This window comes from Bos javanicus, chromosome 14 (assembly GCF_032452875.1).
Source record: "Bos javanicus breed banteng chromosome 14, ARS-OSU_banteng_1.0, whole genome shotgun sequence".
NCBI classification, from domain to species: Eukaryota; Metazoa; Chordata; class Mammalia; order Artiodactyla; family Bovidae; genus Bos; species Bos javanicus.
The window spans coordinates 27,345,701-27,358,680 of NC_083881.1; the positions used below are offsets into that span (position 1 = coordinate 27,345,701).

The 12,980-nt window shown below is 42.9% G+C and overlaps 1 protein-coding gene across 4 annotated transcripts in view; it reads right to left on the reverse strand.

Moving 5' to 3' along the window:
• Nucleotides 1-7,809, reverse strand: part of ASPH (aspartate beta-hydroxylase) — a 189,825-nt gene extending 182,016 nt beyond the window's left edge. For all 4 annotated transcript variants that reach the window (XM_061438824.1, XM_061438823.1, XM_061438822.1 and 1 more), the window contains exon 1: nt 7,459-7,809. In XM_061438824.1, coding sequence (XP_061294808.1) covers nt 7,459-7,570 — 112 coding nt within the window. In that variant the 5' untranslated portion in view covers nt 7,571-7,809. The remainder of the gene's footprint in view (nt 1-7,458) is intronic.
• Nucleotides 7,810-12,980: the final 5,171 nt, after the last annotated feature.

The following is a 12,980-nucleotide window of genomic DNA, read 5'->3' on the forward strand; positions in this document are numbered from 1 at the left end:
TAACTAAACACCCCCCACCACCACCCCCAGGCCCAGTCCGCGTTAAGAGCATGGAGAGCATCCATGGCAGATGAGGAAGGCCACGCTACAGCCAGATCGACCAGGCGAGACACCTGGATTTCCAAGGGGGCCAGAGACCAGCCCCAAGCCTTCAGAAGATCTTGTGTAAGTATCTTTTCTAAAGACTTACTCACCAAGTAGCCTCAACATTTCCTCTGAGTCTAAAGGAACTTATGGTTCCCAGGGGAAAGGATGGGGGGAAGGGATAGTTAGGGAGTTTGGGATGGACATGTGCACACTGCTGTATTTAAAATGGATAACCAACAAGGACCTCCTGTATAGCACAGGGAACTCTGCCCAGTGTTATGTGGTGGCCTGGAGGGAAGGGGAGCATGAGGGAGAAAAGATAGCTGCGTATGCAGGGCTGAATCCTTTCCTGTTCACCTGAAAACTACCACAATATTGTTTGTTAATCAGCTATGTGTGCGTGCTAAGTCACTTCAGTTGTGTCCAACTCTATGCAACTCTATGAACTGCGGCCCACCAGGCTCCAGTGTCTGTGGGGTTCTCCAGGCAAGAATACTGGAGTGGGTCACCACGCCCTCCTCCAGGGGATCTTCCTGACCCAGGGATCAAACTCGCATCTCTTACGTCTACCTGCATTGCCAGGCAGGTTCTTAACCACTATCGCCACTTGGGAAACCCCAATTGACTATACCCCAACACAAAATTTTAAAAAATTATTTTTTAAAACAAATTTCCTTTGATTCTAATAGGTTATCTACAGCAAATTTGTCCTCAGGCGTCATCAACCTGATCAGAACTAAGTTAGACTCAGTGATCTGCCCTTAAAAGATATCCACATCAGCCAAAGGTAACCAAGACAAACCCTTGAAAAGCAAATGTTAAATGCAGAGCAAATGCCTGAAGCACTCTCATTAAAAAACAATAATGACTAATGAGGAAATACTACCTTGGTTCCTAGCGCTAGCAGAAGAAACCGCTAAAGCAATGGACTTCAGAACAAGGCCCCTACAGTGGCACGTAGAGATGAAGAGAAGGAAGAAATGAACATCCTAATCTCTGGTCCTCTAGTAGAAACGGCCAGATCTGCAGGACTAAACACCAGACACGTATCCACCAAGATTTATATTCAGAGCTGCACAGATGCTTGAGCAGTGGATACTGGAGCACAGGAGGAGCCTGAGCACCCCCACCTCTCCCAACAGATGGCTGAGGCTTTCCCAGGGATCTGGGTAAACCGTAGATGGGTTCTCTGTACATACAGAATTTATTAAAGGGAAGCTAATTTTAAAATGTTCTGTTTATCTTAGGACAGAATGAAATGAAACCACACAGGAGATGCAGAAATACCCCCAGACACGAACTAACTTGTGTATTTTCAGAATATTAAAGCAGTATGCTGGAGTAACATCAAAAGACTGAAATAGATCTGAGCTCTAGTAAGAGAAAACAGTGCAGCTCCAGAAGGGATCTGAGGGTAAATCCTAAACTTGAAGGCTGACGTGCACCCCAGAGGCAGCCAGAAATGTGTCAAAGGGTACTCAGAACCCGCTATGAACATGACTTCTAGGACATCCACTTGACTCAAACAGATGCTACCCTGTATGACAAAAATTCATTTCCTAAATCATAAAAAATGTTTCAAGCATGCAATAGCCTGCTTAGTTCTACAGCCTTATATATTCTCCAAAGTTTCATAGGCACCTTTACCATTACGGGTACTTTGATGAAAAACCTGAGCAACAGAAAGGCATATAGAATTGATTTTAGGGCTGTCACAACCCTGAATAATTCTTTCCATTTGAGACCAGGTTTAAAAATTTTGAGTGACCTGCTACTCAGTTCTTAAATGCCTATGAATCCAGGTCATCAGATTTTCCCAAACTACAATGTCCTTCTGGAGAATAAAAAAAAAATGGGCGGGGGGTGAGGGGTGGGGTGGGGGGCGGGGCAGATATTCTACTGGGACCAAAGAACTCAGAGGTTAAATTTTCAATAGTAACTAAAAATAAAGTGGAAAGCTCACATGATTCTTAATCCAAGCTACTCTGTTGCCAATCAGATGAAAATGAGAATCTCTCATTGTCTAGTAATCTCTCTGAGACACATGATTTTAAAGTAAAGCTAAAGTATAGATCTCTCCTTTTACTTCCGAACCCAGGTTAATGTTTGGTCATTTTCAAATTGTGTGCAAAGGACTTCCCTAGCGGTCCAGTGGTTAAGACTTCACGTTCCAGTAGAGGGGTTGCAGGTTTGATCCCTGGTCGGGGAGATAACATCCCACGTGCCTTGTGGCCAAAAAACTAAAACATTTTTTAAAAAGACAAGAAAGAAAAGAAACAATACTATAACAAATTCAATAAAGACTTTTTAAAAAAGGTAACTATGTTAAAAAATAATAATTATGTGTTCAAGAATTCCCTCCCAATACTTTTTAGCACTTGGTTCCATACAATCTGAGCTGCCCTGTGGCTTAGACAGTAAAGAATCCACCTGCCAACATAGGAGCCGAGAGTTCGATCCCTGGGTTGGGAAGATCCCCTGGACAAGGGAATGACTACCCACGCCAGTGTTCTTGCCTGGAGAGTTCCAGGGACAGAGGAGACCCACCATGGGGCCTCAGAGTCGGACACAACTGAGCGACTAACACTCATTTTTCATACAATCTGGCCAGTTGAAACTGCTGTTCAAATGAACACAAAACAGCACACAGTTCCTCTGGCGGAAGAATTATGGCCTTCCTATCTTTTCATTCTAGACTGACTCACAAACGATTAACTGGCACAAAATGATTAAAGGAAAGGAATTTCACCAAGGCCTCCTCGTTCAATGGAGTCAGAGGGCAAACAGAAATGTATTGTGTCTGTTAATTACTAAGCAGTCTAAGATATATTGAAAGCAATAAGGAAGAAAAAAATTCTAAATGATTAACATGCATCAAAATCAAACATCTTCAAATGTATAATTTTACAGATAGTTCATCAATGCATTTAATTCTAAATACAATCAGCCTAAATAAATAAGACTGCTGCCGCTGCTGCTAAGTCACTCCAGTCGTGTCTGACTCTGTGCGACCCCATAGACGGAAACCCACCAGACTCCCCCGTCCCTGGGATTCTCCAGGCAAGAACACTGGAGTGGGTTGCCATTTCCTTCTCCAATGCGTGAAAGTGAAAAGTGAAAGGGAAGTCGCTCAGTTGTGTCCGACTCTTAGAGACCCCATGGACTGCAGCCTACCAGGCTCTGCTGTCCATGGGATTTTCCAGGCAAGAGTACTGGAGTGGGGTGCCATTGCCTTTTCTGAAATAAGACTGCTAGGGCCTGACTATTACTACTAAATTTCAAAACCTGCTGTTAGAGACTGTGACAGAATTAAATAGCAGTGGCTGAGCATTTTAAATTAGTTGTCCATCAATGGTTCATTTCCTTCTCCAGGGGATCTTCCCGACCCAGGGATCGAACCCCTGTCTCCCGCATTGCAGGCAGACGCTTTACCCTCTGAACCACCAGAGAAGCCCTCTGAGTATGTACAGGGCTCTTAAATTTAAAAAACAAGTAGATGATACAGCTGAAACTTGAAAGAGGAAAAAGTGTTCTACAGTGACACCTACTGGTGAAGTGTGATGTGGTGGCACAACACTATTAGACAAAGGAAATAGATGTTTACATCCCCTAGCAAGTTAGAAGCTACAGGGAAAGACTGAATGACATTGCAAAGGGAAACTCTAAACAAAAGCATTATATATACCAGAGTCTGTAACTACAAAATAAGTATAAAAGCACATCATGATCCCTGTTGATCAAAGATCTTCAAATCAATAAATCTGAAAGAGGTTTCCCTTGGCCTCAGTTGGTCAAGCAAGTCAGTTTTTCTTATGTGTGAGTTAAAGGTAAATGGAGAAGGCAATGGCACCCCACTCCAGTACTCTTGCCTGGAAGATCCCATGGACGGAGGAGCCTGGTAGGCTGCACTCCATGGGGTCGCTGAGAGTCGGACACAACTGAGCAACTTCACTTTCACTTTTCACTTTCATGCACTGGAGAAGGAAATGGCAACCCACTCCAGTGTTCTTGCCTGGAGAATCCCAGGGACGGGGAGCCTGGTGGGCTGCCATCTATGGGGTCGCACAGAGTCGGACACGACTGAAGCGACTTAGCAGTAAAGGTAAATACTTCCCAGGAGGTGCAGTGGTAAATAATCTGCCTGCAATGCAGGAGGCTCAGGGGAATCATGGGTTTGATCCCTTGTTCGGGAAGATCCCTGGAGTAGGAAATGGCAACCCACTCCAGTATTCTTGCCTGGAAAATTCCATGGACAGAGGAACCTGCCAGGCCACGGTCTACAGGGCCGCAAAGAGTCAGACATGACTGAGCACAAACACACACAAAGGTAATATGTTCAATTTACTCGTTTCTTTCATATTTTAAAGAATAAAACTGGAAAAGGCAAACTTGAGCTCTGCAAAAAGCTAAGCATTTTATCAGTTTTCAATTTAAGCTGAAGGCTTAAATAAAAAGCAGACACCTGCTTTAAAAATCTAACTTTTACATAAACCTCCAAGTTTCAGTTTCAAAACACCACGTTTGAAAAAAATGACCACCAAGATCAACAAAAGTCCAGATAATCACATTTTCCCTAAAATGAATGTTTCAAAGGACTGGGTCCTCTTCCACTCTACTTTCACATACAAATGTTAGAAATAATAACGTTTAATGTGACTAGTGTCATCATGTCCTTCAGAATCTCAATGTAAAACAACTCAAAAAACATTAGCTGAGCCCATGTACTTCTTCTCAAACTAAGATTTTCAAACATGCTGTTTCAAATACAACTGTAGTCAAAAGTTAACTGGTGATACCATAGGAAGCATATTTTTCTTTAAAAAAAAAAAAAACAGGTGTAATATGCCATAGAGAGCTAGAAAGAAAAGATAATCAACTTTGACTCCAAGATTCCCATAAAATCTTACAAATTAGAGAACCTAAAATCCAGGAGATGGTGAGGGGCAGCAAGGCCTGGTGTGCTGCAGTCCATGGGGTCGCAAAGAGTCAGACACAACTTAGCCACAGCACAACAAAAATCCAGTACAATGGTCAAATGAATAAGAGAAAACCTGGTTTTAGTCTTGGATCATCCAATAATCAGTTGGGTTTCTAAGAAGTATATAACCTTTAAGGATTCAGACAATCTTTCCAGGCCTCGTGGTACGGCCGCAGCCAAGATTCCAGTTTCTGTGATTTCCCCAGCATGTGGTATTGACTTGGGCATCAATGTGTACACATCAATGACAGACAGATACAGCAAACAAATAGAAGTGGCTCCATCTTTCCGGTATCGGATCACACGTTCCACTGCAATGCAACTGCTTACAACAGAAAGAAACCTCCTTTCATCTCCTGTGCCTTCCACGTGGCACACAGTCAGAACTCATCACTGACTGAAAAAAAAAAAAAAATAGCTGCGGAAAAAGAATGCTCGTTATGTAACAAGCGAGACTCCAATGTCAACTGTCTGTGGATATTTTGCTGGTAATACAGGTACCTCTCTCATTTCCACATTCTCTTTTATATACTATGTCTGTTTCACAACAATTACAGGATCAATGTGTAAAATGCTTAAAAGGCTGTAGATCCTCAAATAGGATAGAACTTGCTCTAAAATGCTGGAATATCAAAGTTCGAATGTGTTCATTTTGGTCCTAACATTTCCTAAATGTATCACCTACCTGTTAAAACTGATTCAGATCTTGAACCACTGGGGATGGGGATACAATCAATACACACTGTCGATGCTAATTCTCACCAACAACAGGGCATTTAATAAAACAACTGCTTCAGATATAGTCAAACCTCTCTACCCAGAATTGCAAAAGGCAAAGTCGATGCTAATTCTCACCAACAACAGGGCATTTAATAAAACTGCTTCAGATACAGTCAAACCTCTCTACCCAGAATTGCAAAAGGCAAAGGGGAACAAAGATGATGTGCTTTGCTTGTAAATGGCTAAAAAACTTTTGAAAACAACATTAAAGTGTCATTCATCAGCTTCTCTACTTGGAGCTGAAGTTGCATGAGTTCTTCTCATTTAGATATTTTAAAAAGTGTAGCCAGAGCCCGCCCTTCATCTACCCTTCTGCCTGTTTAAGTCAACTGACTGGCATTAAGGTCAAGTGACAAAGGAATACAAAGTTTACTTATGTCAAAGGTGAATTAATATGTTTTCTGTGGAATTCAAACTATCTTTTTTCTCTACAATACAAAATATTAGTTCTCAGAGTGTAAATTTATTCAATGATTTCAACTGCACTATTTTCATCATTTAAATTTAACTATTTAAATTCATTCACTCATCAAATAATTTTTTATTGAGCATCTATTAATGGCCAGATTCATTCACTCATCAAATAATTTTTTATTGAGCATCTATTAATGGCCAGACTCAAAGAGTTGGGAAAAGGAATCAACCAGAGGGAATGTGTGAGACATGAAGGCAATACACATGAAAACAAATAATTTCAGAGAGTGGTAAGTGCTATTTAAACAAAAGCTCTTTAAAGGATGACTAGAGTCTTCTGATTTACTTTTTTGATACAAGTAAATAACATTCCTTGCAGACCTCAGGAAACAAAGAATCTAGAATCATTTTAAAAGGGAAAGTTTATAGCTCAGATTCAATACACATGTGGATTGCAGTTTTAATATTCTAAATATGAGTCAAAGGAGGTATAAAAGAAACGAGAACCACTGAAATATGAGATGAAACAGATTTACAACATCTGTTCTCTCTCTCTTTGCTGGATAAGCACAGAAGGAGAAAGGTGAATATCTTTTTTTTTTTAGAGAGAAGACAAAGGGAAAAAAATAGAGAAGCTTGCCCAGTACTTATGGTATTCTGTTATATTTAAAGGCAACTACAACGCACGATAAGAAAGCTACATAAAGGCAAAAATATTTAAAATAATCTTCAAGAATATTCAAATCACTCCCCTCTCCCCCGCCCCACACACACATCCCAGCAGCCTTATTCTCCTTTGGGCTGCACTTAAAAGCTGCTGGTTTGGCAAGAACTTATTTTCTGACTTTGGCTCATTTCCAAACTCTCCAAAACATGCACGGCCAAGGTAAACTGTTTCTCTTACGCCTATCATCAATTCCACAGCGAGCCAAGAAGGAGTGGATCGACACAACCTCCATCTCGGCTGCGCACTGCAGGTGAGGGAGCGGCCGGGAAGGGGCTCCCTGCTCGGCCCGGCCCGGCCCCTCCAGCCCACCCGCCAGGCCCACCGAGCACGGCCTCCGCCCCGTGCCCGGAGGAGGATGGAGGAGGCGCTCGGCGGCATCTGGGGAGGTGGACTCGCAGCGCCCACGCCCCCCACCCCCAACGGAGCCCCATCCTCCGGGCCACCCGGACCCCGGCTCTGGAGCGCCTCTGACCTCTCCGGGCCCCGGGGCTGCTGCTGCCGCCGCTGGTGCAGCCGGTCGGACTGCCAGAGCTGCTGCTGCTGCTGTTGCCGCCGCCGCCCTTGGCATTCTTGCGCGGGGCCATCGCGCGCACCGCTGGAGCAGGCAAGGGTTGGGGGCTCCCTCCGGGCGTGGGGGGCGCGGGCGCTGCAGCGGGTGAGGGCCGCAGCTCCTGAAGCTGCACGGGTGTCTCGGCACCGCCCGCAGCGCCTCCGAGGACTTTTCGCCCGCGTGCCTCCGGCGCGCGCTCGGTCCTCGCCTGCTCGGAGCTGGTGACTGCCCTCCCGGCGCGAGAGCGCGCCGCTCACCCACCCTGAGGCCACGCCCCCGTCCGGCGAGCCCCACCCCTCCCCGCCCACAGAAGGCTGAGTGACGGGATATACAGCCAGTCACAAGGGCCTCTATGAGGGGGCGGAACCGTGCCGCTTTTCCCCGCCCCGCTGCAGGCTTAGGGCTGCTCTGGCGCGACGCTGCGGCCTGTGAGAGCCAGCAGCTTTCGACTTTCCAGTCTGTCCTGGTCCTTTGGAACGTGGCAGACGTGGAAGGCAAGAGAACTCTCGCGAGCTTTGGCGGACCCTGTACAATGGGGATGGGGCGGGGCGGGCGACACGTGTGCAGCGTCTGGATTAGAGCTCACCCTCTCCTGGCTTTTCACCGGGAATTTTGTTCGTATCCCACTTCCCTGTGCACACAGAAAGCCAAGTGAGGCAACGTCCCTTCTTGCGAAAAAACTGTATTTGTCAGTATTAATATTACGACATTTCTGAAATGGTAATGTTAGAACTAACTAAATGCTTAAGCCATACGCAGTTGGTTTTAAAGCAGGACGTTACTTCTTTTGTGCCATCAGCGTTTTCAGATCTTAGTTAAGAGGTGCAAATGTAAAGCAAAAAGTTCGTTTCCTTGCCCTGCTCCGCAGCCTCTATCTGCAATCTCTCTCTGCAGCGCTGACGTCTTCATTCCTCTCCCTTGATGTCCCCACCGTGGGTCCCCCCCCCACCCACCCACCCCGTGCAGGGGCAAGTAGCCTAGGCCTTCAGCTGCTTCTGACCACACGTGGTCTTAATAATATCTGGATCCCTAGACGAGCCAGATAGGAGCTTGAGATCAGTCACATCGTCTGTCATCATCTTTGTGTCGCCAGTCGCCAACACAATGCCTGATGCAACAGACAAGCCAGACCTGTTCAGTGATTTGATACATTTCTGATAACTTAACACTCTCCCCCAATTCTTGACCATGTTTCAGAGCACCGCCTGGGAGTGTCTTAAGAGCGCCAAGGAACCAGAGCCAAGGTTGCAGAGTGGCACCTGCTTTTATCCTTCTTCTCCAGTTCTGCCACTGTGCACTGTCAGGTCCTTGGCCTCACCGGCCTCTTCTGGATTCACAGAAGCCCAGGGGAGGGTCGCACTGCATAATGAGATGGCTTCTCTCTCCTTTTTGTGAAATTATGTTAGATAGTTATCAAGACAGAGCAGGGCAGCAGAGCTCACAGGGTTTGTACTGAAGCAGCTTGTTCAGTTTTTATCTCATGGCATCTCCTTCTGCCTTCACCCTCCCTTTTTCTCATCCAAATCTGTTAACCAAATCCCTTAATCCCTTTCTCATCCAAATCCCTTAATCGTTATTTCATTGGGTGGAGGAGGGTGGAGAGCTGGACTAAGAGACAAATCTAAGTGAAAGAGCTTAATATAAAATTATTATGAGAAATGAGCTGAGCAGACAATGCTGAAGATACTTGAACTCTTAAATTCTGACAAAAATCCTTGTGTCTGTTTCTTGAGTGTGAGTTAAATAGGCCCAGAGAGGTTAAATTAAGTAGGTAACAGAGCTAGTAAGTGATGGAGCAGGGATGCGATCTGGTTCCATCTGGCTCCAGAGTCTATGGTCAGAATTCTCCTTCCAAGGACAAGGTTCAGTTTTGAGCAGAGAATGTCTCACTGGCTCCTTCTTCTCTTAGCAGATGTCTCCTGAAAGCCTCCTTGGCCCAACTGCAAAGATAGGTCTGAAAAAACTTGATGGTGGTTACTTAGCAAGGTCCACTTCTTTGAAGAAATCAACTTTCTCTGATAACAGACTCCAAGATGTCATGGAATGATGTTTTCCAGAAACCATCATTATATTTCAGAATACAGTGAAACCATTTTCCTGTATTTCCAGAAACCTGGTACCACTGATAAGATACATAGCTGGTTATCTTAGCCAGTACCAGACCAAAATAGAGGCTTTGTAAACAGAGATCAGGGGAAGTTAGAGATTTCCTGACTTCCTTCATGTAATGTAAGAAGCAGCTACAATGATATTTATATGCTCACTATTATAAAATAAAACTTATAATAATATTCATGGCATTCCCTGATGGTGCAGTAGGTGAAGAATTCACCTGCAATGCAGGAGACCCAGGAGATGTGGGTTTGATCCCTGGGTTGGGAAGATCCCCTGGGGAAAGAAACGGCAACCCACTCCAATATTCTTGCCTGGGAGATCATGGACAGAAAAGTCTGGCAGGCTACAAAAAATTGGACATGACTGAGCAACAACAAACACAAACACATACAAATAATGTCAGTTATATATATTTACAGCTGTATATACTTACCTATTATGAGTATTAAAAAACACAAAGCTTACCTTGGACCCATGAATTTCTTTACAGAAATCCTTTTCTCAGCATCGAGGTGAAGAAGGTTAGGAAGTCAAGGTACCTTTGAAACTAAGGGTTGCAGCTCTCCTTAACAGGAGCCTATTCTCCTTTCTGTGATTTCTGAGTCAGCAATGAATGAACCCTGGATGAAGCAATGTTAAAAGGACCATAAAGACAAGACTTAACTAGGACAATGTATTAAAATACTAACTTAATAGAGCTTTTGAACTAGGCCAAATGTGCCTTTCAGGTATTTTCATAAACTTCCCATTGGTTTCACCACTGGGATTTGCAAGTGAGAACTTGAGGGCAAGATTTGTCCTAGTTGTTTTTCCCTCATGTTGACCCTTCACAGTCTCTAGTTAAATGCTTTCCAAATTAAATATTTCTGGACTTATGAAAACCTAGTGTTTTAAAGTTGCATTTTACCTGCTTACTAGAAAGTGGCTCTGATTTACATGCAGTCTTGCTAATATAAAATTCTATTATTGCAAACTAAAAATAAGTATTTCTCTATCATTATTTATCATAGTAAATTCTGCTCAAGTGAAAAAAAATGAATGTCAACGTATCATGATGATTCAGTTGTGTGTTTTCATTTTGCATTAGTAGAATGTGTTGCAATGAAGGACATGTCTGTAAATACAAGAACACTTTTAAGGCATTCTGTACTCAAAGTGTTCTCAAAGCAATTATTCCCATATGAGTTATATCTCAAAAAGTAAATGTACTGTCATTTTCATCAAACAGCTTGTCTTTATATTACTATAGAAAAATGAACCTGGCTAGTGTCTATCTTATAAATACATGGAATGTATTTTATAAGAAGGCATTTTAAATCTAGTCAAAAATAGATCAGAATTGGAAATACTGCGTTGTGATATGGAAAAATAATCTGAAAACATACTAGCTAAGAAACCTATAGTTTCATTTTTCATTTCAGTTCTTTACATTTTCCATCAGAATTTGTGGTATTTCGTGCCAAATTCTCTTCCTAAAAAATAAAAAAAATAGCATCTATTCTCTATAAGTAATCTATCATCTATAAGTAATCTATCATCTAGGTCTTAAGTCTCCTAGTCTAAGGAAGTAATAGAATTAATTGATTCTACTTACATCTAAAAATTAAGACCAGAAAGGAACTTAAACATGGAGAGAAGTCAAATAATTAGAGAATAACTACTGATTATAGGCCTGGTGATTGTATGGTATATAAAAAGAAATATTTGTGTGATTTAGGAGTCTTTAGAAAGTATTAGAGAAATCAAGAAAAAGAAAAAGGGAGTGGAAGGGTCCCAAAGATTCAGTTTATTTTCAAGATAATTTTACTTAAACTATAGTGGCCATAAGGACGTAGAAATGGGTTCCTTATCCAAAGAAAAGTATCCTGAAGCTAGTTTCTGGGATCCTCCAATTTCATCAAGTCTGGATACATAAAGCAGATGTATTTGCCTTACAATAAATAGTGTTATTACGACATGCAACTGGAATCAATTAGCCAACTTAAATTCTTGATGCTGTTGTTTAGTCACTGAGTCGTGTATGACTTTGCGACCCTATGGACTGTAGCCTGCCAGGCTGTTCTGTCCATGGGATTTCCAAGGCAAGAATACTGGAGTAGGTAGCCCTTTCCTTCTGGGGATCCTCTCAACCCAGAGGTCGAACCTGCATCTCCTGAGTTGACAGGCAGAGTCTTTACCACTGAGCCACCAGGGAAGCCCTGAATTCTTGACACCTGATGGAAAATCATGCACATTTTACATAAAATTGTTATTGGCCCAGCCCTCTTTATACTGTCATCATTCTGACTTGAACCTATCCTGCAATTTCATAAGCACATGATAAACATTACTGAGCCTGTACCAAAAATTAAACCCTAAGAGACTTTGCCAAAAACGTGCTAGCATGGAAAACAGGGAGTGTCTCTTTGTACCAATGCAACAAGATTTTATTCACCTAAAGCCCACTGTAATATATTTGAAATTCTACAGTTTTTCTTTATTTTAAGAAGTATGATATCCATTGCTTTTAAAAGTGATTGTTTATCATTATATGATGACTGTACACTAGTAGAGCTAAGGATTCATCTTAATTCTTCATGGAACAGCTTCAGCGCTGACTTCATCACTTGATGAATTCATTTCTCTTGGCAAATCCCTTTGAGTTAGAGACAGAGACACCAATATTCTAGATGTTCACTACAGCTACTCCTCCCAGTACCAGAAAGCACATATATCTAGTAAAACAGTGAAATCCTTTCCAAGAAGCTGTGTCAAATTACGGGATTCTATTTTCTTTGCTTGTTGATGGCATCCTTGTGTGTGTGTCAGCCGCTCAGCTGTGTCTGACGCTTTGCGGCCCCATGGACTGTAGTTAATTCTCCAGGCTCCTCTGTCTATCGTATTCACCAGGCGAGAGTACTAGTAGGAGTATGTTGTCATTCCCATCTCCAGGGGATCTTCCCAACCCAGGGATCAAAACTGGGTCTCCCACATTGCAGGCAGATTCTTTACTGTCTGAGCCACCAGGGAAGCCCCCGATGGTATCCTCTTTGCATGTAATTTTTTAGCTCCAGTGCAAAAGAATCTAGGAGTGAAGCTATCAAAAGTTATCCTAGAAGAAATTGTGTAAAAGACTAAGTGTAGATATTTTGACCAAAAGAGTGTTTTTTTATTTTCTTAAACTTGAGAAAACTGAAATCAAATGTCAAAAGCTTGATAGTATACACGTGTGTATGTGCTAAGTTTCTTTAGTCGTGTCCGACTTTTTGCAACCCCATGGACTGTAGCCCGCCAGGCTCCTCTGTCCATGGGATTCTCCAGGCGAGAATACTGGAGTTGGTTGCCATGCC